Source organism: Agelaius tricolor, unplaced genomic scaffold (assembly GCF_023055355.1).
Source record: "Agelaius tricolor isolate 1412-34295 unplaced genomic scaffold, bAgeTri1.0.p SCAF_8, whole genome shotgun sequence".
Lineage (NCBI taxonomy): Eukaryota > Metazoa > Chordata > Aves > Passeriformes > Icteridae > Agelaius > Agelaius tricolor.
The window spans coordinates 33,122,373-33,147,985 of record NW_027269268.1 but is presented as its reverse complement, the minus strand read 5'-3'; the positions used below and the strand labels follow the sequence as shown (position 1 = coordinate 33,147,985).

At 35.7% G+C, this 25,613-nt stretch overlaps 1 protein-coding gene across 1 annotated transcript in view; it reads left to right on the top strand.

Moving 5' to 3' along the window:
- The window catches only part of FAT1 (FAT atypical cadherin 1), a 100,344-nt gene that overhangs the window by 21,055 nt on the left and 53,676 nt on the right, over positions 1-25,613 (top strand). Inside the window, 1 exon segment of the mRNA XM_071432259.1 lies at positions 14,179-14,493. Coding sequence (XP_071288360.1) covers positions 14,179-14,493 — 315 coding nt within the window.

Genomic DNA, 25,613 nt, shown 5'->3' with positions numbered 1-25,613 from the left:
TAACAAATGTGCAGCTGCCTGTGCAAGGAATGTTACTTACTTTGGGAGGGGGGAAGGAAAGATTATTTCTTCACATAAGAAGTCTGGTGTGATAGTTCACTTTAAAGGTAATTTAAATATTACAGGATCAATTTCAGCAGATTAATCAGAAATGGGAAAATGACCTGTGTTTTTATTTGATTTTTGGTTATATCTATGTGCTTTCTACCTGTACTATTAGTTAGTATAGTAATATTTTGGGTTGCCTGTGTTTGTCCAGACAGTAGTTTTAAAGTAAAAAACTATGTAAGAAGAAATGGAAATTTATTCATAAGTGTATGCATATAGGCAAAACATGGCTCAAAAAAAAAAAAAAAAAGTGATAACATCTAAGCAGTTCATAGTCCAAACTAATTTACACCATTCCTAATCAGATTTCTGAGTGGGGCCTTGTCTGTTAAGTACAGAGACCAACAGATCAGGAACTGTGCTTGTAAATGTAAAACCAAAAACTACCAGAGAATTTGGGCTTTTCAATTAGCTTTTTGCTTGCTTCAGAATGTTCATAGTGAATGGTGAAATTTTGTACTGTGAAATTTTGAATTGACTTGAATCTTTACAGTTAAGGTAGAGCAGGAAAGTGTGAGAAGGTTCCAAAATTGTTAGTGGAAAATGAATTGTCAAGTTGCCATTTTCTCAAATGACACATCAGCTTTAATGTGCATTGTTTAATAAGAAGTTAAGGGAGTGACAGAGTGAGAGCAAGATTACTGCTGATTATTGGATTAAATGTTTGAGTGAATATTGATTCCGTATGTGATGATGGCAGGAAATGGAATAAGACATAGATGCCATTCTATTTCTGTAATTCCAGGGATGATAAAAAAAGACTTTGGAAACTGAGTCATTCAGTCTAGTCAAACACAAGAATGACCAACATTTGAAAGTGTCTTTTTGACAGCAGCTATGCACAGTTAGAGGGATTTGAGAAGGTCTCCTGGTGCAACTCAGTCTAGTTGCTGTGTATTCTGTGAATTTCTTAAACAAGGAAGAAAATCTTCAGTGGTTAGGACCAAAAAGCATTTTGTGTCTAAATGGTCTACTAATTACCTACAATATCATATTCTTTCATTTACACTCTTCTAGTGTTGACAGAGTTGATCTACTTCTTTATGACAAATTATTGGTTTATGAAGCAATTATTCATCACACTCATTTTCTTTGGTATTGTTTTGAAGGGTGCAGTTATCTTCAGCAAAAAATGTTTCTGTGGAGAATAACTAAAAGCTTTTTCGATGGAAATTCTGTCAGAGAGACTCTGTGGTCTTTGTTCATCCAAATGCTTGCAGGTTTGCCTATAAGCAATAAAATGAATTAAATTTATAGATTTTTATACTTTTTAACTGTAACTTGCATTAATTTCTACTACCATTAGTAATTTTTTATTCTGGAGAGTGTTGATTAAGACTGCATGTGCAGTTATCCATTGTTTATATGAGAAAGACTGAAACTATTTCCCAGCAAGCATCCAGGACCCCCACAAATAGGTATGCTTGACATCTGATAAATAATCTCTAGTTTTCTAGTTAAAAGTCTTCATTTTAGATGTTATGTATTGGTTCTTCAATGTGCTCTAAGAATTTGCTTGGAAATTGAGGATTTGTCATTTGCTTGATACAGTAATCCTAAGCAAAGAGAATAAACATAATTTTATGCTACCAAAACTCTTTGCTTTCAGAATTCCTCTGGCTTTAAAATTTTACTCAAAACTAGACAAGTTCAGAAATGTTTCTCTGTATGGCCTTGTGTTTAATTTGATTCATATGCAAAGGCAAATAAGGCTAATAAAAAATTAGTTTAACAGTACTGATCAATGTAGAATCCCCTCTGGAAACAGGACGAGAAATAAAGTCTGAATAAGTAAATGGATACTTTGTAGGTTAATACATCTGACTTTGTTAGAACAGGGATGAAAATGTCTTTTGATGTCACTGAATCCCAGATGCTTTCCTTCCATGACTTTGTCAATTTGCTTTGCTCTCCTATCATTAGCATGCCCAGAGGTATATCAGATCTTCTTTGTACACAGAAATCTGCTTGGGAGCAGCATTTCTGTTGGCAGTAATTAAGTGTTTTTGTGTATATAGCTACCTGGTGCAGTAACATGAGCAGCAGTAATAGCCTGATTTCCAGTATTCCTCAACGTGCTACCTCCCTTTTGATAGAAATCAGTATCTTTTCTTGCTCAGAGCTGGTCTGGAAACTATCATTGCTAACCAGCAGTTTCTGCAACTGAAAATATTTTGGAGACTGAAAGCTTGAAGCAAAATTGCAGTAGTCCAAACCACAGCCATGCATAAATAACACACACATGTGCTAAACAACAATTTTTTTGTGGTGGGTTAGACGTGAGCCAGAGTTATTGTGGAACACAGCTGTAACAGCTTCTTTCTGAAGGATAGGACTACTCTGTTTGACTTGCTGGGGCCTTCAGTGTTTTGCAGAAGTGATAAGAGGTAAGCTGCAGTTTCAAACTGCCACCAAAAAGGGAATCTGAGAGAAATGCAGTGTGTGCAGGAAAGGTATATCTGGGATACACGGAACAATTTTCCCTTATTTAAGATGGTCACTAACCTCTGAGATTTACAGAAAAAATCTGTAATCTGTAAAGTTTAATAGTTTCAAAGTATACTTGTTGCAGAACTGTCCAGGTTTTAATAGTTTGCAGAGGTCTAAACAGCTAGATCCTTCTGGATCAACAAACCAGTTTCTGAACAATTAAATGTGTTGCTCTTGTGCATAATTGGCTTCCCATGCGTCTCATTATTTTCCTTGCAGACTCTTCTTCTGCCTAAGGGGGACCTAGGTTAATCTGTCAACTCCAGTTAGTTTTGAAATTCCTGGGGCCATTTGCAGAGGAATTTCCCCTTCAGAGGCTCCCCATTTCCCAGCTAAATTATTAGACTTACCACACTCATTGTCAACAATTCCTTAGTAGTAAGAAGACTAATAGAGAAGTTAAGAGGGATTTTGCAGTCACTGGTGAAGCCAGAGTTCTAAAAAGCATATATTTTTTCATTTGTGTATTTAAGAAATTCTTATAAACTTTAACAAAGAATATAGAAATTCATCCTTTGCATTTCTCATGCAGAGGCAAGTACACATTCTTTATAAAAAATTGATTAATTAATTTCCTTCTTTGTCCTTGATGTTCATAAGTAAACAAACAGTGGACCTGTAAAAGCCTTTGCTTGTTTGTGAATCACCTACATTTTAGTAGAAATTTTCTTGGTCATGAAGGTAACTTAGCTTAAAACAGCTCAGCAATATTATCCCAAAGTGTTTTGCCTAAATAGTTTCTTACTCTAATTTTATAATACTGTGTAACTGAGTTTGTTGGGACATAGAAATTTGTTGTGTCTTTATCTGGAGACAAAAAACTGTCCTGAATAAGGGATAGGTGGCCAGAGCAATGACTTGCCTCAGATCCTACAAACCTTGCTCGTGTAATGCAGAAGCTGCTTTTGTGGGTTCCAAAATCCCACAAAATTTGGGCTGGCTCAGAACCTGGTGGCAGTTTGTCCTGCTTTCTCTAGTATTTTATAAACTTGCTGTAATGTTGATGTTGAAGTGCAGTCATGTTTCTTTTAACAAGCTTTCTCTCAAATCGTGAATGACTGGTCATGTTAACAGCAAAGCTTGCTTTACTTGCTGTCTCTTCAAGGCAGTGTAGATTTTATTTGGTTGTATTACAATAATTTTTGCTATTGGCATAGGAGTTAACATTACATTTCCCTAATGTGGACGCATCAGGGGGTTTTTGTGTCTCTCCATATCGAGCTTTAGCAACATGGTACTGTTCCTCTGTATAGCAATTATATTGCCTGTCCGAAAGCTTGACATACAAGCCGCCTAGCTGACAGAAATAAGCTGGAACTATTAAAATAACTATAAATGAGGCTGACAATGGGAGCTGTCTGCCATTGTCCCAAAAGATTTTTTGAACTGGAAGTAATCAGTTGAGTTCTAAGGCAGCGCCATCACGGATCTTCTAATTGCAAAAATTCCCCCTCGCCAACCCCCAACTTCCTGAAAGGAAGTTCACAATCTTTGTGGACCTTAGGAGATTTATTGCTTGTAGCCCAGACTGCCTAGTACCAAATCATAATTTCTGGGCATAATATTTTATGTAGACAATTTTAGGAACATACATAAAAACTATTTTTCTTTTATAAACGGTCTGAACACTGTGTTTTCTGTTCATTTGACTTGTTTTTGTAGAAATATGCAGCAAGTAAAGTGGCAGGAACTAGAAGTTAAAATGTTACTGCTTCTAATTATTTAAAATTCTCTTTTTGATAATTTTTTATTTGACTTTACCCATTTACATGATAATGGTACCTGATAAATCTGTTTTTTCAATGTTTTAAAATATAGTCTGTTTTTGGCGTAGAGCTTTAACTATGCACATCTTTACTTCTAGGTCTTTGTACAATCTCTAGATGCTTATTCAAGAGACAGCTGCACTTAAATGATGAACATTCTGTTTTTCTTCAAATCTGTCTACCTACCTGGTTTATAAGCTGTGCATAGCAGAGGGCAGTAGTGACCCTTTCTCTCTCTCTACTTGAATGCTGTTCAAGTTACTGCTGTTCACTCATAGCAGAGAAGTGATGCATGAACTGTTCTGTGTTTTTAATTTTTATGTCAAGGTTTGGGTTTGACCACATGCTGAGGCTCTTTGCATGCCAAGTTTTTGTCCCCAAAAAATATTTTCTAAGGACAGCTTTGATAATTTCTATGGGCTTGGAAAAGTGAGACAGGTTTCACTGGACACTGATAGTGTCTGATTGCTTCACTGACTGCTCTTGCTGTTGTTCCATTAGTGTCATAGAAATTCCTTAATTTCAAATACAGTAGTTTTGTAATGAAACCTGGGGAGTTTGAGAGCTTGTACTAATATCACATTTACTTAAGCTACTGCTAAAAAACTGGATTTGGCTATATATTTTGCTATATCTAGTCAGTGCAGTGAAGTTGAATTTGAGATATAAAACATAATTTTATTATGATTGAGGTTTTTCTTTGTTCCATTTGGGCGTTTTTGGGTTTTTTTTTGTTAGAATTTTAAATCTGCTCTGCTGGTGATGGTTCCTCTACTCTGTTTAAGGGTGGCTTCTGTGTGCCTTGCAGTGATATTCTTCCCCTTCCATCTCCCAGAACTTGCAATAAGGGGTCCCTGGATAGAAAGAAAGCAGGGGTGGACTCTACGTGTTTAAGGTCTTGCTACTGCTGCAGTTCCATCAACTTACTGATAATGATTGTGATTTTATTTGAAACTTTCCAGGCCTTGATTTGTTACAAAAAGAGTAATTTGTCCTTGAAACAGCACCACGAGTTGCTTTCCATTTAACAGTTCTAGCTAAGCATGATTTCTCAGCTGGTAGTATGCAAGACACAACCTGAAATGTGTATAGCTTTCTATGTATAAGAGCTATAAACAAAATTTAATTACATTTCCTGGGATCTGCCCTTATACATGCTGACAAAAGACTCGTAGTTCCAGTATGATATTTTCAGCTTAAGGGCTTTTTTTGGTAGCTTTTCCTGAGAGAAATTTTTCAGTCCATTCTCTGAAGCTGAAATTGTGAAGTTTAGATTTTTTCATTGCTTTTCTTATAAAGAAGAAATTTATATTTATTTATGATAAAGAAGAAATGTTATATACATATAAAAGTGAATTAAAACTACTGTATAGTAACTTACTGAATATTTAAAGAAACAAATGTTTAAAATCTGTACAATATATGTCACAAGCATTAACTTTAAGAACAAACTAAATAATTTATATTGATTATGTTGTTTACATTGTATGCTAGACAATATTATCTTGGGATACATGAGAAACTCTTAGGTTGGTTGGTTGGTTTTTGGTGGATTTTTTTTCCACATAACATTAAAATGCAATTAACCAAGATGCATGTAAAAGGTAAAGCACCAAATTATTTAAAAAATAAATCAGAATGTGTTAATTTGCTTTTCAGCTTAGGCAAACCAGAAGAATTTCTGAGTGGTTGAAAAGGGAAAAATAAACTATTTCAAACTAGACTGAATCATTAGTTTTGCACATTGATATTCCTCAGATGTGTTTGCAGACAAGTCGCCCCACTCTGAGGTATGGAAAACACAGTATGGATGGTTTGTTGCCAGGTTACAGACTTTCTGTCTTTGCCTAATTAATGCTTCTGGAGAGGAGGCGAGTGAAAAGCAGTGAACATCTCTTGTTCATGTGTGGTTCAAAGGCAAGCAATAGTTGCTACAACTTTTTACTCTCCTTCAGAGCTGCAAGAAAGGATTATTTACATTCTGAGACAGTACTGTTTAGTCTGCATGAATCTTCAGATGCTAGAAGTCTGAGTAGCTTGCATTGTCACTGATAAGTTTTAAATTGCTATGGAGGTGAAAAGCAAATCGTATTTCTCTGGGTGGCTTTTGCACCTTGTTCCGTAGAGGCGTAATCACCTAATGCTTCCTGTTCAAAGTGCACGCACAATAAAAGTAAGGAACTTTTCCAGCTCAGCTTATTTGTCGAAAATAATACTTTTCTTAAAAGAAGAGATTGTATATACTTCTAAGAAGTTCACACTGCCTGCCACAAGTCTTTAATATTTCAGGAGTTAGATTGCTGTGCCTCTCTTGGTATTCTGCTGTGTTTATAGAGTGGATGAGCTGACACTTCACTTTTGCAAGAGGAATCTCATGCCATTCCTTCTTTAGAGGGAGATTGTTTCATGGACTTACCAGGATGGAGATTTTGGGCTTTTCAGATGATGTTTTATGTACTGAATAGTTTGTTGTCTTTGTGGCAGGACATAAGTAAAATTTTCAGTGCTTAAGGATAGTTGGTTTGTGTAAAATTAGGGCTGATGTGATATTGTGCTGTCTTTGTTTTGATTTTACTAAGTGGTTATTTATTACACTTGAGTGATCAAATACTATTAAATTTTGTTGACATTAGCATTGGCTGCTATTTTAGAAGCCATGGTAGGCTTAAGGTTTAGTTGTCTCTTACACACTGGTGCTTGGTAGAGGCCTGAGTTAAAGTAGCACAGTGGCCTGGGGGAAAGAATAATTTTTTTCTTCAGAGTTCAATAGGTTACATGTTTCAAAACCTTCAAATTATAAAACATTTTATGGTATGTAGGGTTGTGACTGCTGCTTCAAGGCATTTCTCAATGTCACATTGCAGTCATGACCAGAAGCTTCAGAAGTTATCAAAGGAAGTTGGGAAGTTACCAGAAACACAGATAGAGGGGTTTTTTTTTAATTGCTGTAAAAGTGGAAAGAATCTGAGCTATGACACTGGCCACAATTAGTATTACAGATGGGTGTAGTACTTGTAAATCGTGCACTATACTCTGCTGGAGTCTGTTTGATCTTGCATACATAGATACCATAACTATTAATGAATGCACTTTTTTTCCCTAGTCACCTTCTTCTTCTTAGCATTTCTGACAGGGATCATAAAGTGGAGGAAAAAAACCAAGTGAAAAACCCCCTATGTGTAACACACAGGAGCACACAGGGTTGCACTTGGTTTGACTGTGCCTCTGGAAGTTACTCAAGGGAAAAGGAGGGTAAAAGAGTGTGGACGTGTTCCTCTTCAAGGCCTCTGGGGTCTGCTGAGAAGCAGACAAGCACTTCATCTTTTCCTAGGCCAGATGCTCTTTCCTGGTTTCTTGTTTGTTTTCTGTTTTTTTAATCCTGTCTTCTCTGCTTTAGGCTCTGTATTTATACAGCTCAGGAAAATGCTAATCACATCATGATAGGTAATAAGTAGGAAAAAAATCTAAGAAAAATAGAGCATATAAGAAGAGATGAATGGGAAGTAATTTGTGTCCATCTGTGTGTGATCTGGATATGTTTGAAGAGCTGCACTGTTATTAACAAAGTTATTGGCTAGAAGAGATGCAATTTCAAATAAAATGAGCTGCACAAAAAATCAAAAGTTGAAAATACCAACTTTACAAAATATCTTTGTTTTTCTGGCCAATTCTAGCCATGTAATTGTGGAGATTTTAGTAACAACCTGAAAACTATCTGTTTTGAATTGGATAATATTAGAAGCTAAAATATAATAGTATTTTATTAAATAAGACTATTTAGGAAGGTAGCCAAACCACTAACAAACTCTTTGTTTTAACAACAACTTAAGCAAAGTTTCACAAAATGTAAAGCAGAAATTTTCTCAGAAAAACTGGCAAGTAAACTTCTGGGAGCTGGGATCCTTTGGACCCTTGTTCACATAGTAACTTCTGAAAAATATATGTTGCCTGTCTTGAGGTAGCAGAGAATCACAAAGTAAACTGCAGTATGTGCTGAGCAATTTTATCTCTAGTTTAAAAGAGTGTGCAGGCCTTAGTGGTAGTTTACCCTGCAGTGACTTGCTGTTTGTTTAGAATTCAGGACAGTTGCAGTCTGGGTTGGTGTGCTGGCACTCTAGTGCCATTGAGGACAGCGTGTCTCCGTGTTTATAACAGGCTTAATCCACTGCCTTTTGAAACTTAGAGTTGAATTGGTTGTTTGTTGAAGGTCATATTTGATCAAAACTTTTGTTCGTGCAATTTGTAAAATACTGCTTTCCCCCTAGCCCTCAGAATGGCTTTTAAAGCAGCTGAAGAAGCTTTTTGATTTACCCAACTTATTAAAACTTAGATTAATTGAGTTTGTAATCAGATTTCAAGCATCGTGTTCCAGGCCGGGGATTTCTTAGTTTGCTTCAAATGTCATTCCCGGGGCAAATTCTGCTAAACTGCATTTTCATGCTTTGCTGAGAAATGATTGCAGGTTTTGATTTCCATTATGGAATCATTAATATTGTTAATTAGAGTTCTTATGGATAAGCACACTTAAGGAGGATCATCCCTGGGAATTGGGAGTATTATAGTTTGAGCATTTGTTAATTAGATAAAATTGGCATATGTAAGAGTGTCAGATTTGAGGTGTATTTTAGCCTTATTTTTTTTAAGAATGACTTTGGTTGTAGTGATTTGTCTTGTGGGATTTAAACTGGGGGAAGTGTTGCTTCTTGTTACCAATGGGGTAACTCTTTCGGCTTTTTCCTCAGTTGCTGTATTCATATACCATCCTATTCCTCCACATTAAATTCTGTCTAAATTATATTCCACAGTAGTCACTTAGGACTTTTGCCTTCCTTTAATGAAATTGATAGAAAAGTCCTACTGCATCAAGTGGGAACAATATCTAGTCTAAAATTTCAGAATATGAATATTGTAAAATCAGTTCTAATGTCCTCTTGCAGATGACTGAGAAACATTTCATCAGAGCTCTTTTGTGCTCCCCTCTGGTGGTTAGTGACTGAATTTAAATTTCTTTTTATCCTGACCACCTGAAAGGTTTCAAGATTGCACAGCCAGTCAAGTGAAAAATGCTTTTTGAATCCTCACTTCACCTTATGTTTTGAATAAAATGTTTGCAAGTCTTTGGGATTACCATACATGTGAAAGATTTCTCAACTTGTCTTGCTACATAAAAAGCCAATGGTTTGTAAAAGTCAAAATTAGCCAACTGCCTTAGCATAGAGGATGGATGGGAAATCTGCTGATTAAAGATATTCTGTGAATGGGGGAAGAGTTAGAGCGGAGATGGAGCTTTTACAGCATTGAAGATACAGTAAAGGCGCTTAAGGTGTATTCCTTAAATGTGCCTTGCACCACTCAAAGAGAAAAGGAAAAATTCTTTCTAGGAGCCAAAACATGTTCTTGAAACTGATAATATGATCAATATCTTACTGATGCTTAATGGATCTAGATGTTTGCAAGATTAAAACAAATTAATTCTTATTAGATGGTTTTATTATTTCTGTTTGATAGAGGAGTCCTGATGGGTTTTTTCTCTGTTACCTTGAGAACCACTGGAACTAGAAACCAGTGAATTTATTGACTCCATAAGTGCTGAGTGCTGGCTTTCAGGCAGCATACAGTCTTGTGCTGCCCTAAAATGTAAAATAGGCTACTGTAGTCAACATTCGCAAAAGCAGAAAACTGAGACAAGACCAATGGTACTTAAAGGACTGGTTCTAGACTTGTGATTTGGTAGGAGAATGATTGTTATCATTGTTAACAAAAGTAATCAGTCATTTTTTTTGAGCTTCTGTTCCTTAGAAGGTGTAGTAGGCTACTGAAGTTTCCAGGCAATTTTATTCATTATTGTTCAATAGAAATTAAAAATGAAGCTATTAGTGTTCTCATAGGCAAAATCAGGAAAGATTTAGTGTTAAACTTTCAGAAGCAGGAGCAATTTCAACTAGAGTAATGACAACAGGATTGTGTTTTGTAATTACTGATGTAAGATCAGATTGTTGAGGGGGCAGAGAAAAACTGAAGTACTTCTTATAGTTATGTGTGTTTAGTTTTTATTGTACTTTGTGACATAAAAGCTGATATAGAACCAGAAGAAATTCAAATTTTGATTGTCTGAGCCTGCCCCCACCCCTAGATATGTGCTGGATTAGTATATCTGTTCCCTTTTATTGCTGGGTTCAAACATCAGGAAGAAAGCTGAGTCATATTAATAGACCAGTCATCCCTTCCTTTGCTCTATTGCCTGCAGCTTTGAGCAATGAGCAGAGCTAGGTGTGGTGGCCTTTCCTCCATAGCTCTCAATATGTGAAGGTTGAAGGGAAATTTTTGTTCTGTACCTTCCTGTTCCCTTTTTCATAGCTTTTTATAATGCACGAATGTTATTTTGAGTCTTCATTTTTGATACTGTCAAAAATTGATATTGTCTCTAGTAATCATGGAATTGTAGAATGGTTTGAGCTGGAAAGAACCTTTAAGTTCATCTAGTTCCAACTCTGTTCCCATGGGCAGAGACACCTTTCACTTTCAGACACCAGGTTGTTTAAAGACTCATCCAAGCTGGCCTTGAACACTTCCAGGGGTAGGACATCCACAAACATCTGCTTCCCAACTTGCACATTCATACCTGTCTATTGCATCTATTTTTAACTGTGTTCTTTGTACCTTTAAAACAAAATCACTCAGGAATTAACCCGTTTATTAGTATTAAACAGTTAGGTAGATGGTTTTGCATAGGTGACTGATCATAAAATTGTTTTCCTGGATGCTTTTTATTTCAGATTGGAATTATAAAGGCCACATAAAGAAAAACAATGATCATCCTCAAATTCAGGATCAGTTTAGTGAGAAACATGAGGAAAAGGAAAAACCAATGAAATTCCCCGATACTTTGAGTAATGCATGCTTAGAGTTTATGTGAGTGCCCCTGTAGGAAATTGGGACATTCTAATGAAAGCAGAGCTGTCCTATTGGGGAACCTGTGTTACATGGCGCATCCAGTGGTCAGATCATCAGACAGATTCTAAGCCTTTCTCTACAAAGTCAATGTAAAATATACAGAAGTTACATTATATATGCAGATCTAAATTGAAATTAAAAATTAACCAAAAGACAGAGTTGCCCATGTGCGCTGTATCATACTGTAAGTTTTTCCACATATTTCTTTTTGAGATACTAATTTTTCAGGTGTGGTACTTTTTTTTCCCTCTTCATCTCATGTGATGGATGTGACTTAAGGGAATGGGCATTTGAGAACTAATACACTACAAAAGTAGAATAGGTTTAGTCATCCTTTTATCTGAGGAGGACTTTGATAACTAGGGAGGTAGAATAGAACAACTAGGTGTTAGGTGAGCATATTGCAGGAAGTGAGCTTCATTTCCACAAGAGTCTCTTTTTATCTTTCTTTAGAATCAGTCAAAGCTGTGTTTAAATTAATATGCCAGTTCTGGTGCAGCTACTGTTTAGAAAGTGGGATGTGTAAAATGAAAACAGTTGCTCTTTTCAGCACGAATCACAAATAAAAAAGCAGCATTGCTGGAACCTTCGCTAGAAGGGAGTTAATACAATCCAGTCTTCTCTTTGGTAGGACATGAAGGGCTTACAGAACTTTCCAAGGCATACATAGTGTCCATCCAGATTTAAGATTAAGTGTTTGTATGCTACATCCAGCATTTAGATTTAGAAGTGAGGCCACAGTAAGTAACAAATTTGATTACTCTCAAGCAAGTCTCCTGGCTGAGGTAGAGTCACAGAAAAAGTGTGCCATGAGTTACAAAATAGAATCTGGGTAACTGAGTGCTCAAGGCTGTGTCCATTATTAAGAGGAAATTTATGCAGAAGCTATTCAGGTAACCAGTCCACAAATCCAATGACTACTGGACAGTATTACCTTTTTGTTGTAATAGTAAAACTGTCATCAAACAAAATGTAAATACTGAGGCAGAGAGACCGGAAATGTGAAATATCAGTATTAATTAACACCTAAACTTAGTTGTTGATGATGTTGTTCTGCAAAAAGATAAAAAAGGAAATTATAAAGCCAGTAGTTTACTTTCAGGAAAACTTTTATAGACTGCATGTAATTCATGCCTATTTTGAGATTGCAATGCCCCTCCTTTTTACCCCAGTTCTGTTGCCTTTGACGCTATATTAAACCAATTTCCACACTGACATCTGGTGGTAGGTCTGAAGTGCTATGTTGCTTGAAATGCTGCATGTGGGAGTTTGCAGGTCTAAGCATCAGTTTCAATCCCCTCCAGCTCTTCTGAAGTGATCTTATTGACATCTTGAAATTTTAACTTGCCATGGTCAGACCAGCTTCTCACAAGGCAAAGATAGTAATGAATAAATAAGTAATTCCTTAATATTTTGCTTAGTCAGTATAATGTATCCAAAAAACTGTCTGTAGTGTGTGAAGCACACAATACTTGGAGTTAATTCCTTTCCCAAAAAATTCCTGTGAAAACAGTGGCATAGTTTTATTGAGATCCTGTTTGACTGATGGTGTGTATATGTAAGTGTATAGAGATATATGTATCTGTGTGACGGAAATGAGCTCAGTAGAAGTGCTGCATCACGCATACTCACATGAGGTGGCTTTATCCAAAGTCCAAAACTGGCTATCATGGTGATAGTTTGACTCATCTTGGCTCCAGTTCCGATTAGTCCTGCTGTGTGAGAGTATAACAAAGAGTAAGAGCCATGGCAAAGCCCTTCAAAATTTCCACTGAAATGGTTGCAAGGACTTACTCTGTTCCTCATCCTGACATGTATCAGATTGATCTTAAGTTCTCTTAAGAAAATATCTCAAATCAGACACCCTGTAGGAGTGATTGGATCAGGAAAAGGAAAGTGTGAAGTTTTATTCTGCCATGGCTCCATGACTTTATTTAATATTCATCCCCCATGTTATGGGTTACACCATAGCACATAGCCTTGTGGCACATGCATAGTAAGGCTGTACATGTCAAGTAAACTGCTTGTAAAAATAAAGTTGTATTTCTTCATGCTGTGTAAATTCTTTAGTCATTTCTGCCCTAGACAATCTCCTGTAGGCTCAGCAGACAACTTTTTATTAAGTTTGCGAAGTACATAGTAGCTCCTTATTTGGTAATTAATTTTATGTTTGTAAGATTGAGCAGATTTTTGCCTCTATTTTTGCTGCCTTCCATTTCCAGAGTAATGGCAACCATTGGTTAGTCCTAATGTGGCAAAAGCTACCTTTGGTATAACATTTGGTTTCTTTTCTGTGACATGTCTGTGTGAATATAAATCAGCATATAGAGAAAGTTCAGCCAAATAATTCATTTGGGCACAGAGATAAAAATGTTTCACATTTAAGTAGTAATTAATTAATACGAATAATAGTAAAGAGGTCAAGAATTTGGCATCTAAACCAGATAGTTTAATGTGGTATGCAATTTACTGTAATGAGTAAAGAGGGAAGAGGGTCATTCAAGTCCCAAAAGATTGTGAATTATATATTTAATTTAATCTTTTAGGCAAAACTGATTTTATGAATAGTGCTAACTGGTCTGATGTATTTCAAAATATGTTGGAAAGGAAATAAAGTAATATTGTTTTAGTAAGTGATGCATAATTGCTGAAAACTCTTACAGTAATTTTATTTTTTGTGGCTTCAGATTAGTCTTTGTGTGTGTGTATATTAGCACACACTGTGGAATCAATGTTGGTTGTTTTGAACTTGTATTCATTTCGATTTATTAATTTACTTAAACTTGTTGCTTACTGTATTTTTACACATTTCTGCATACTTACTGAGCATTTTCTATTTCTCTTTCTTCCTATTAAACAGGCATTATTGAGACTGCAGATCACCTGGATCGTGAGACTACTTCGCATTACTGGCTTACTGTTTATGCAACAGACCAAGGCGTTGTGCCTTTATCATCTTTCATCGAAATCTACATAGAAGTTGGGGATGTTAATGATAATGCTCCTCAGACCACAGAACCAGTTTATTACCCAGAGGTCATGGAGAACTCACCTAAAGATGTGTCTGTCATTCAGATTGAGGCATTTGATCCAGATTCGAGCTCAAGTGAAAAACTAACCTACAAGATTACAAGTGGAAATCCACAGGGATTCTTCTCAATAAACCCCAAAACTGGTAAGTACAATGCAGTGTTTTATTTTAGGTATTAATAAATTAATGTGTTTGCATAATTGCATAAACCAGGTGAAATCAAAATCTAATATTGAAAACATGCTTTCACAATAGCTGGAGTTAAGCTGGTGTCTTGGGCTGTGTCAGTATTAGTAAGTTATATAAACATGTAGAAAAAGAGATATTAGAGTGGAGCACTTGGTTCCAAGTACCTGACATCCACATCAGGCATGTTTTCTGAAGGCTTACTTCTGAGTAGCTCCTTTCTAGACTGGTCAATGTCCATGCATTTTTATAGTGCAGTAACTATACAGTAAAAACCCATATTTTAATTTAGTTTCATCCAAATTGTTTTTAGTTGTCTTCATAGTTGTTTTTTTCTTTTTTGTCAGGCCTGTTTTTAAAATTATTTTTTGGTGGCCAGGGGAAGGGTGTCATGTTAGTCTAAACAAAATAAGCCATTTACTCCCTGCAGACTCACTTGTCCCACAGTCAGAAGATACTTTCTTTGTAATTAACTATTGTTGCTGCTAGAAATACATAATCTGGAGGATTATTTTAGCTGTGGTTTTTATGCACTGAAAATAAAGAGTCTGAGTTCACTGGTTATTTGGAAAGCTTCAGAAAGCAACACTGAGGTTTTAACAGGGGAGTACAAACACAAGAACCAGTTACCCTTTTAGTAACTGAAATGCAGGTACTGAAAGGTGTGTAGGACAGACAGATGGGAAGCAAAATAATCAGTCTTAACTGAAGCTACCTAGTAATTTTGAAAATATTTTAAGTATTGCCTATTATCCCTTCCTTCTGAATGTGGAGAAAATAATATACATACTGGATGTTTTCCCCACAATTTATGCCTAGAGAAGAACTTGGGGTTTTTTTGCAAGGTTGTGCCCAGCTTAGCTTTTCATATGTTGTGTTTAGGTATTATTTCACAGTAAAAATTATGATAGATCCGTCTGGTTCACTGAGCCAGTTTTTTTTTATCACAACTCCAAGAGTTTTAGATTAGAGATCCTGCAGAGGCGTAGTGAGCAACTTTAATCTATTACAAACCCAGTAAGTACAAGGGAGCAGTAGAAGCTTTAATAATTTAGCTCTAGCCCATTCATGGAAGCAATTTCAAGGTAATTAAAGGAGCAAAAATTGAGTGAAAAAAATGTTTTGAAGGCTATGGCCTTCATTTTGTTCTGTAGTTATTTCAGCTCAGGGTATGAAAGACTTGTGTGCTTTATCAATTGCAATTGCTGTGTCAGCAAAGCTCTGAGTGCAAACACAGATACGTTATTTGGGTTATTTCTGCCAATAACTTCTTTGTCAGCATGTGCTGCATCTGTGAAAACACTGCCAAGAGGGACATATGAAATAGCTATAGCAACAGAAGATATTTAGTATAGTTAAAGCCTTCATCTAAACTATATTTACAAAATGTTGGTTTTAGAGAAAAGGGAGCCTGAAAAGTAAAGCAAGAGAAATTCAACCACAGTCTTCTAAAGTGAATGCAGAAAGTGTTTGTATGCTTTATTTCTATTTTCTTTACTCTGTCTCTTTTTTCTCATTTTACATGATGCAAAAGGAAAAAAAAAATCTGCTTTTTTATCTACTTCCTTGTGCTTTCTGATTTTGAAAAAGTTCTATTGCCTGCCACTTTGATATTTTTTGTTGTCTCAATATAATACTGAGAGAATGGGAATAAAATTGTCTGTGAGTTGGGTGGAAAAAAGCGAGTGACTGCAGTATTAAAATTGCAAAGGAACATAAATTGTACCTCCATTCTTTTCATCATTACTCTATGATTGGCCAGTTATTTTTGGTTATTGTTTCCTTAAATATTCCTGCAGGTCATTTTCTTTCTTCTGTTCTTTTCCTCCTCTTTCAGCCCCCTGTATCATCAAGTGGCATTTTCCAAACTGTGTTTTGAAAAAAGACACTACTGTACCTCCCTTGCTGAAGTTTTGACATAAAGAAATATCTTTATTCCTATTTAATGGGTAGAATTAGGGCACTGGGAGGTTGTGACTTGTCTTTGGACAGAGTTTGCAGTTTTCTATATCAGTAGCTTACTGTGATCTCATTTATGTTACAAAGGGACCTTGAGAGAGAGAGCTCAGCACAATAGATGGTGAAGTGATAAGGAGCACTTAATAGAAACAGAATAAAGATTTTCTGTCAAGTGAGCTTCTTACCTGCCTCTATTGTGGCATGCATACACTAGAAGCAAGCAGTTCAATCCACAATCCTCAGTTCGGTGTTAAAGAATAAAAAGCAAAAGAGCAACTGGAAATAATTAAATCATTATATTTCAGAACACAAGCACTGTGAATAAAAGAATCTCCCTCTGATTTACATTCAGATGAAGAATTTTTTTTTTCCCCTTCAATATAATTAAAGGCCCAGGCTTAGGTGTTCACCTATCATGTGCCATTCATGCCACCCTTCTCTGGTGTCTATTACTGTTAAAATTGTAATGCTAGATAGACATGCTTCTAGACAGACATCTTAAACATAGTGAAAGGAAAAAGGTGGGCAGAGCAGAGAAGGGAAACTTGTTCCTAGAGTGCACTCAGATAATTCAATGGATATTAAAAAGCTAACTCATATATATATTGTCTTCCCATTTCATGTGCTCTAATGGGACATACTGCCTATCCAGTTTGAAACTGTTAGTCTGCAGTGGACACTAAACGCAGGAGTTGGGTTTTGACTAAGATTATCAAGTTCTTAAGTTCTCAAGTCTCTCTTCTGTCTATTAGATATTGAAAATATTTAATCTGAATAGATCTTACTTGGTGTGAAAGTGTTTTCAATAGAATTGACATGTTAAGGAGTTGAAAAAACTTTAAAAGACACTGGTTATTGTTCTAGTTATAATGCAGTGCATTTTATCTTCCCAATCACTTAAAACAGGGCTTAGCTGAAGAGTACATTTGACTAGAATTGGAGAGATCAAGTCTTGTCTTGTTTGCTTATGTGTGTATATTATCCTTGTTGTGCCCTGTGAAGTTATCACACTGTAAGGTATTTGTCCAAGGAAGAGAAACCTTCCCCAGGGCCCCCAGTTTCCTTTCCAACCACAGGGGAGATGGGGCTGGAATATTAATCAAATCTTTTTAACTGTATCCTGTTGAAACATTGAAAGTGACAGTATGAGTTTAATATCTGCTGTTACCATCCCCAAAGGTGAATTGAGGACTGTAATGGCATTCAGTTCAAGTCAACTAAAAGCTAGTGTTGGGATTCTTAAAATATGTGGTGACTATTAAAATACAGCTCAGGTGGTAATGTGTTATTATCTCTTCTCCTGGTCAAGGATCCATTGTTTCCTTTCTCTTTATAAAATTTAATGCTATGGTACTGTGGTCCATGGCTGAAATTCCCACACATAGTAGTAATGCAGATTATAAATAGAAACAACCTACACATAACATGTATCAAGTGAAACGCTGCATTCTGTTCTCCTGATGTAGCTAATGCATTTCTAGAACTTTGTGGGCTCCAGACTGAAATGTCTGTGTCTTAATGCAATAGTCCTGAATTTTTAGAAACTCGCTGATATGGATCTTTGTAGAATATACTTCATTATTCACAAGAGATTTCTTTTCATGACAAGAACTATTGACTGACTGATTAGTTTCTCAGAAATGCTACTGACTTATGTAGTATCTGATGCTTCTTATTGCAATATGTTTCCAAGTACCCCCTTCAGTAGATCTTCACTGACACTTAAAAATGTCTTTTATATTTCAAATAAGTATAAAATAACTTAAGGAAACACTGCTAAGTTTTTCTTCACACGCTATTTCACTTCTTGGAACAGGATATATAGCAAGGTACATCACAGGACATTTTGTAATCATTTCACATATATTTGGTCTTTCACGAAAGCAAATGAAATAACATTTTGTTTACCTTTGGAGTTTCCATGCAATGAAAAGAAAGTGCTGTACATATGAGCTGTCCAGCTGTCCAGAATAAAAATAGTTGTCATAATATTATTAGCCAGAAAGAAGGAGAACAGAGACTTAATTCCACAACTTCCATGCTCAATCTAAGCACAACTGTAGACAAACCTGCAAATTGTGATAACTACTTTATATCTGCTGAACTTCTTGCAACATAGCTTGTAATTAAATACAGAAGTAATTGACAAAGTGGAAAAGTTGCAACTCATGTTAATACAATGAGGTGGAAAGAGTTGAAGTTGCACGATTTGGTGGCTGTTCTGAGCACATGTCCTGGGACTCTGTGGTTAATCTCAGCACTTAACACTAGAGCTATTGCACTGAGGCTCAGAAAAGATTTGCACATTTACCAACACTCATGTACAGCAGAGGATTGTATAGCAGTAAACAAGTTCTGAGATTGGTGCCTTGGAGCTGAAAATACATGTACAATGCTTTTATAAGCACATGTAATACATATGGTGTGTATGATAGTGCTTTAGTACTATTTCTGTTTCTTGCAGGTGTGTTTTGTTTGCTTGTGAGCTATTTGGGTACTTGAACTGAAAAGTTTCATGTATCATAGATATAAGCTCCATGTCTGTATTTACAAAATACAATTGATTATTTTAATGCTTGGAGTAAACTACTCAATGTTTCTATTTTACATGAACACAGTACTATTGAGTAGAAAAATTTGTTTTTCCTCATCTTTGTGTCTTAATTTGCTTTTTTGCTTTTGAGAAGTGTTGGAAGGATGACACTTGATAGCAGGATTGCTTTCTTAGAGAAAGTGGAACAGATAATTAGTATGGTATCTACAGGTAGTAGCTGATGATACCATTGCATATAAGTGTACATTTATGAGTCGATGAATTATGATTTTATAATTTCTAATCTATTTGGATTTAGAAATTATATATTTAGAAACTGATCTGTTAGTTCCTCTTCAAAAGAGTTATTGTATTAATTTGACTAAAAGCATTCAATCAAACCATTTAATTTCTTTCTTTCTAGGGAGGGTAGGCCATGAATGAAATAGGAGCTTTTTGTTGCACCCAGTAAGAATTGTAAGGGTGGTTTGCAAACAAGCTCCCCAATTTAAAATGTGTGCTGACAGTTCCCCAGAATGACATTGTCAACCAAATTCTTTTCCTATCATTGTTTCCCATTTCATATTTTTCTTCTAGCTTTACTTTTTAAATTGTGGGATGGCAAATATCATGTGAAATTAGAAAGGTATTAACTTTTAAATGACTTAACAATAACTCAGCAAGTCATATGTAAAACATGGAAATTGAAGAGCTAGGGAGAACTTCCTAAATTGCTGTAGAACTAGACATTAGACTGAATTCTCTCTTAACAAAAAAAGCTTACCAAATTCCCTAAACTCTGTATCAGTTTCTATATGGATGAAATAGTTTTGCTATGCCATGTTTTTTAAATATGGCTGCTGCTCGGTGTTACAGGCTCTGTATGATTACTGTCTCAAAGATTGCTGAGTTAAGGTGCCTGAAAGAAGGTTATATTGCTTTATAAGTGCAGCATGCACACTAGAAGGGCAAAATCTGCATTTGCTTAGAGAAAGGAGTTCCAGCTCTCTCTAGCATTACTAAGCAAGAGAATTGAATCCTAACCAGGTATCCATATAGGGCCCTTAGAATCTTTTCGTATTACCTTGCACATATATTCAGGCTAGAAATAATTTCTGAACTTTTGCCCAATTGGTACGCTTCCTTCCACTTCCCTAGGACTTCTGTGACATTTGTTGTGCCAACCAGATTTGGCTTGGGGAGGGAATCAGGGCTGGGTGGCAATAAAACACTTTCTTGACAAGTCATGCCTTACCTCAGAAATTTAAAGCAATAATAGCAAATGAGGAAGAGAGGTAATGAATATTGCACCATATAAACATTTTGTTTCAGATGGGCAGAAATGCTGATCACAAAAGTATAGCTTTCTATGCTTTTAATGAAACCTGGTATGAAAGTGATGCATACCTCTGAAAACTAGACTTGGGTTCACAACCTGGACAGGAGAATGCCCAAATAAATTTTGAGTTGTTATTTTTTGCATACTTACGTTTTACAGGTGTAAAATAGAAATAACTGTGTGACCTAATTACTTGGGAGTGTTGTAAAGCTATATTAATTTATATATGAAGCAGTTTGGTATTTATTATGAGAATATTATGGACGTACCTTTGAGGAAATTAGTAATCCTATGGTGTAGGAGATAGCCCATTTAGATAAGAATATTAGTAGGGGAATTCAGCAGAAGCTTTGAGTAATTGCCCATTTCAGAACATAACTGTATCCTGTGCATTTTACACAGTAACCTTTAATGGAGAGAGTGTGCGTGTGTCTGTCTGTTGGTCTGTCTGGTTTGGAGACCAAAGTGAAACGGGAAATGGGTACAGCTGCAAACGACTTCCAAGGGTTTCCGATAACACTGGAGAATTACTTAGTGAGGAAATGAAGGGTCAGTGACCACAGAGTAGTATTGGCTTCATTTTAACAAAGGAAATCTTTGTTGTTTAACTACTTGTGGGTTTTAATCCCAATTGACGTAATATTTTGGAACTTGGATAAAACCAGTGTTAGTATATTGCACGCTTATGTGATTTAAAATTAAATAAAGATCAAAATGTTGAATTCTTTCATGTAACTTCTGTAGCTGGTAAGCTATGCCAGGCTCAATTATTGTTCACTTATGTCACACAGCTTGATGTGTATGTAGCAGCCCAAGTGTTTACCTGTTTACCTTTCTCTGTGACAGGCAGAGAAAGTAAAGTATTTGATTATACTGTCTCTAGAGCAGATTTTCTTCTTTACTGAAAATGTAACCAGAATTAGCCCAAATGTTTTTAAAAAGAGTTTAATTCTGCAAAAAGCTACTTTGATTTGTCTTCTTAAAAGCACTTGAAGTGCTAGCTCTTTTTTGTAACTGAGAAAACAAGTTAATATCTGAAATTTCTAATAATATTTTCATATCCACTCACTCTACACTATTCAGAGAGTATCTGCAAATATAGAAATTTTGCTATAATACAGGCAGCTTTTTTTAAAATTACTTGAAAACATTTATGTAGAGAGTACTTCTTTTAAATGCTAGGTGGTGGTGTTCAGGCTTTATTTATTTATTTTATTTGTTCTCTTACATCTCTTTGGAAAAAGAAAAACTGTTAGTAAATCCAGACTAAAAATAATGTAGTCAGTGACTAATTAGAGTATACAAAACTACATGGTTTACTTTTAGTCAGATACATTTGTGGAATTTTCTACAATTCTATGATCAATAAACACTAATTTTACACTTAATTTGAAATCTAGTTGAAATTGAAGTTGTACTGTGTTTGTTGTATTGGATGGCTTAGCTGTTTATGTAAACTTATTTTTTTTCCTTATGCTGTACATAAATAATCTTTGGAGAGTTGCTTGTCTTTGCTTCATGCTCAGATCACAAATATGATTAATGAGTATTCTGCTCAGCAAATTCCAGGATGCTGTTAAAATAGTTCACGTAAGTGACTCAACTAAAGATGTGCACCTTGCAGTTATACTTTATAGTAGTAGGATTGAGTAGTTAAATTGCCTGGTTACAGATAAACATGTTGCCTCATGGTATGAAATATTAGCCATACTTTTTGATCCTATAGACAAAGCTTACAGTCTGTCTTGGTAACAAGCAGCAAGCTCATAAACACTGAGCTGGACTTGATGATCCCTGTGTGTCCCTTCCAAGTCAGCATATTCTGTGATATTACTGTACTTCAGTAAATGTGCTGCACAAATACACCCCTATGGACAGGGTGTTACCCCTTGTTTGATGCAGTACTGACTTGGGTAGGACTGAGATCTCAATTATTGCTTGACTTTTCATGGAGTACTATTCAAAGGGCAAGTGTTCATCTGGGACAAATGTGCCAACAATGTTTTTTGTGGATGAAATCTGGAGCATATGCACCAGCATTTGAAACAGGAATAAGGAAATATCTAAGTAAAAACAAAAGGTGATCTGAAGAGCAAACAGAATGTAGTTCTTAATGGGTTTCAGACTTTTCTGTCTGGAGTTTACTTATGTGTCTGTACACTGTGGGAGTGTCCTGTTAGCTTTTGCTTTAATGGCTATACATGGGAATTGAAGGGGAAAAGGCACCAAAACTGTGAAAGACTGTACTAATTGAGTGCCATCATGCTATACTTAACAAAAAGGGAACAGTGACTTATCAGAGTGTACTGCAGTAGGTTTCCTTTTTAATTTTTTTAAAGCTAGGCTATTGTATCTCATTTGTGTGTAATTACCCTCATCAGGAAGTTTATATATAAAGTAGAAGAAAGATCCTTTAGCCCCAAAAGTGCATTTAGACTATCCAGAAAAGTCTTCTAGCCACAGGCTGTGCACTCTGCTAGGCAGAATGAATCTTTGTTCTACCTAAAGAACTGCATAGCAAAAAAAAGGTAAAATTCAAGAGGCCAGAGAGAGCAAGCAAACAACAGCAGAACGAAAGAAGAGGGTATATGGCTAGGAGAATGGAAAGAGGAACCCAGGCTCTCAATTCTTCTTGAAAAGTGGTACTATTTTTGAGATCTTTGTTGAAAGAACAGTAATGATTGCTTTTAAGTGTTGTACTTGAGCAGAAGAGGCATTTGCAGCCATTTAAGGTGCTTTTAAGTTATAATCCTAGTTTCTCTTGGGACTGTATATTTACAATCATATTTCAGCATTAGAAACTTACTGGTGACAATTCTGTTGCTGGTTTCGATGAGAGTTATTAAGGTATGTAGAACAAGGAAGAGTTTAGGAATGAAAAACAAGTGAAATTGCTAAGGAATTATCTTTAAGACTATGTAAACCAAAGTTCAGTTTCTTTATGATATATTTGCCCCAGTATGATAGCTTGTTAGCACTATGTTGTTTCTTTTTTAACTCAGCAGTCTGCCTTCATGGTGATGTAGGACAGTGGTGATATGTTAGACTTTGTAGCTTATAATAGTCATCATTAGTCATTACATGGCTCATAAGACAGTTTACTTTTTGCCAGCTGCAAAGCTGGAATCTCTTCTTCAATCCTCTGCTATTCATTTTTATTGACCTGCTTTTATTAACCTGTTCATTTGGTTTGGTTATGAAGAGGATTTTTGGCTTATGTAGAAAACAAGGTTTGACTGTAGTCTTCCCAAAAACTTATCTGAACATCTTCAGAAAGAAAGTGTGGGCCTTTTCTGATGTTCATTGATTGTATGGTAAGTTACATGTAAAACACAGTTAACCTTTAAGCAGTTGAAAGAAGACTGAATAAAAAGTCATCTTTATGGGTCAAGTGATGAAATAATCATGGATTATTGTTTTATCAGTTATTTTCTTTGTATTTTGGAAAGTGCTGAGATAGAAGAAGAAGTTTAAAATGATCTCATAAGAGATCTTTCAGACAGTGAGACTTACACTCACTGTATTATGAGAGATGTCTGAGACATGATTTGGTCACACATAGTACTTCTGTAAGGAGGAAACTGCTGATTTCTGTGAACTTCTTAGTCTCTCATACAAAAGAAAGATATATTCCTCTGTCTTGAATTGGATATAATACACTACTTCTTAAATGACAAAGATTAGTAGGAAACCCTGCCTTGAAGTGAGACAGTACCTCTATCACTTGAAGAGACAGAATTGGTGTTCAATTTACAGAATATTTGCTGTAATTTGCTCAGTGCTTTCGGGCTGTGTTATGGAGTAGTTAACATGATTACCATTACAGCCATGTGTGAATTTAAAATCCATGCTTCCTTCAAATCTTAAACTGATTTACATGCTAAGACCTTGTAAACAGATCTGAAGGCATTACAATATGTTAAAAAAAGAAAACCCTTTAACATTCACTAGTAATTTGTTGGTTTGGAGGTTGAAATGGGGGAACAAGAGCTAAAATAATAATTGACTAAGTTGCAGTAATCATGACTGAGAGTTTAAGCGTTAATTGACTGATGCAATCCAGAGCAACCATTTCTGCTGGTTAGTTATGGTTTGCATTTGACACAGAGGACAAAGCCATGGTGACCAAATATGTCCTCCCTCATATGTAGTTTATGACCTGTATCTGTTGAAGTTAGTGATAAAAAAATTTGTAGCTGCTTCCTTAATTCTTCAATGCCAATGCATTCAAAGATCAGAGAAACTATATTTATTTTTGTATGCTGTAATGCAAATAGTGTTATACTAATTCAAATCAAGCCTATCAGTTTGAACTCATGGGAGGCAGCATAGTACACTTGGCATCTGCTTTAGTCTTTTGGTTCATTGTGGGGGTTAGCCATGTCTAACAGGCAAACTCCCTCCCATCTCCAGAATCTTCATCCTCTCAATCTGAATGTGCAGTTGGAAAGTCTGCAGGTATTTGTGAAAGCACAAATGCATGGGGATGCATGATGTATACACAGCAAAATAGAAACTTTGAGCCTTCCTCCTCCCCTTGCAAAGACCACTTTTTCTGATGCCACTTCTTTCATCACTGAGATCATCCATGCCATAAAGATAACTAATAGGTAATTCTTAACACAATGCCCACCTAATATTCTATGGTTTTTTAAGGATATTGTCATTTTGGCATTGAATGAAAATTGTTGATGTGTTACTCTTCAGAAACAGAGATATAGTGTGATGTAGCTGGGAACTGATGTGAAATAAATCCCTGCCAATATCTGATCTCTGGTGCTAATTTCTACTCCAAATGTAGAGTTTTATTCAGATTTACATAATTGTACGCTGCATTGCATTTCTGTATATTTGTTTTGCTGTTATTTAAAATGGAAATCCGAAGTAAGTTTTATCTGAATGCAGCTGTGATTCTCTTAGTTTTTGGGTAGACATCTAATAGACAGCAGGTATCCCCAGAATGTAAACTCAGATAAGGAATGAAGAGAGAATAGAGTTGTATTTGCTACTTGTGCATTTTGTTTTGTTTGTTACAGATGTTTACAGTTAGTTTCAGTTGATTCTAGTCACTCTCCAGCTAGTGAGGCAGAGCAGCTATGATTTATCTAAAGACTCTCTAAATTATTAAGCTGCTGTTCTGAAAATGTTTCTGCTGAGGCAAAGTTTTTAAATATTACTAAATACAAAAATGGCACCAATTCACTAGAGATACCATTTCCTCATTATCTTAGAAATGTTTTTTTGAAC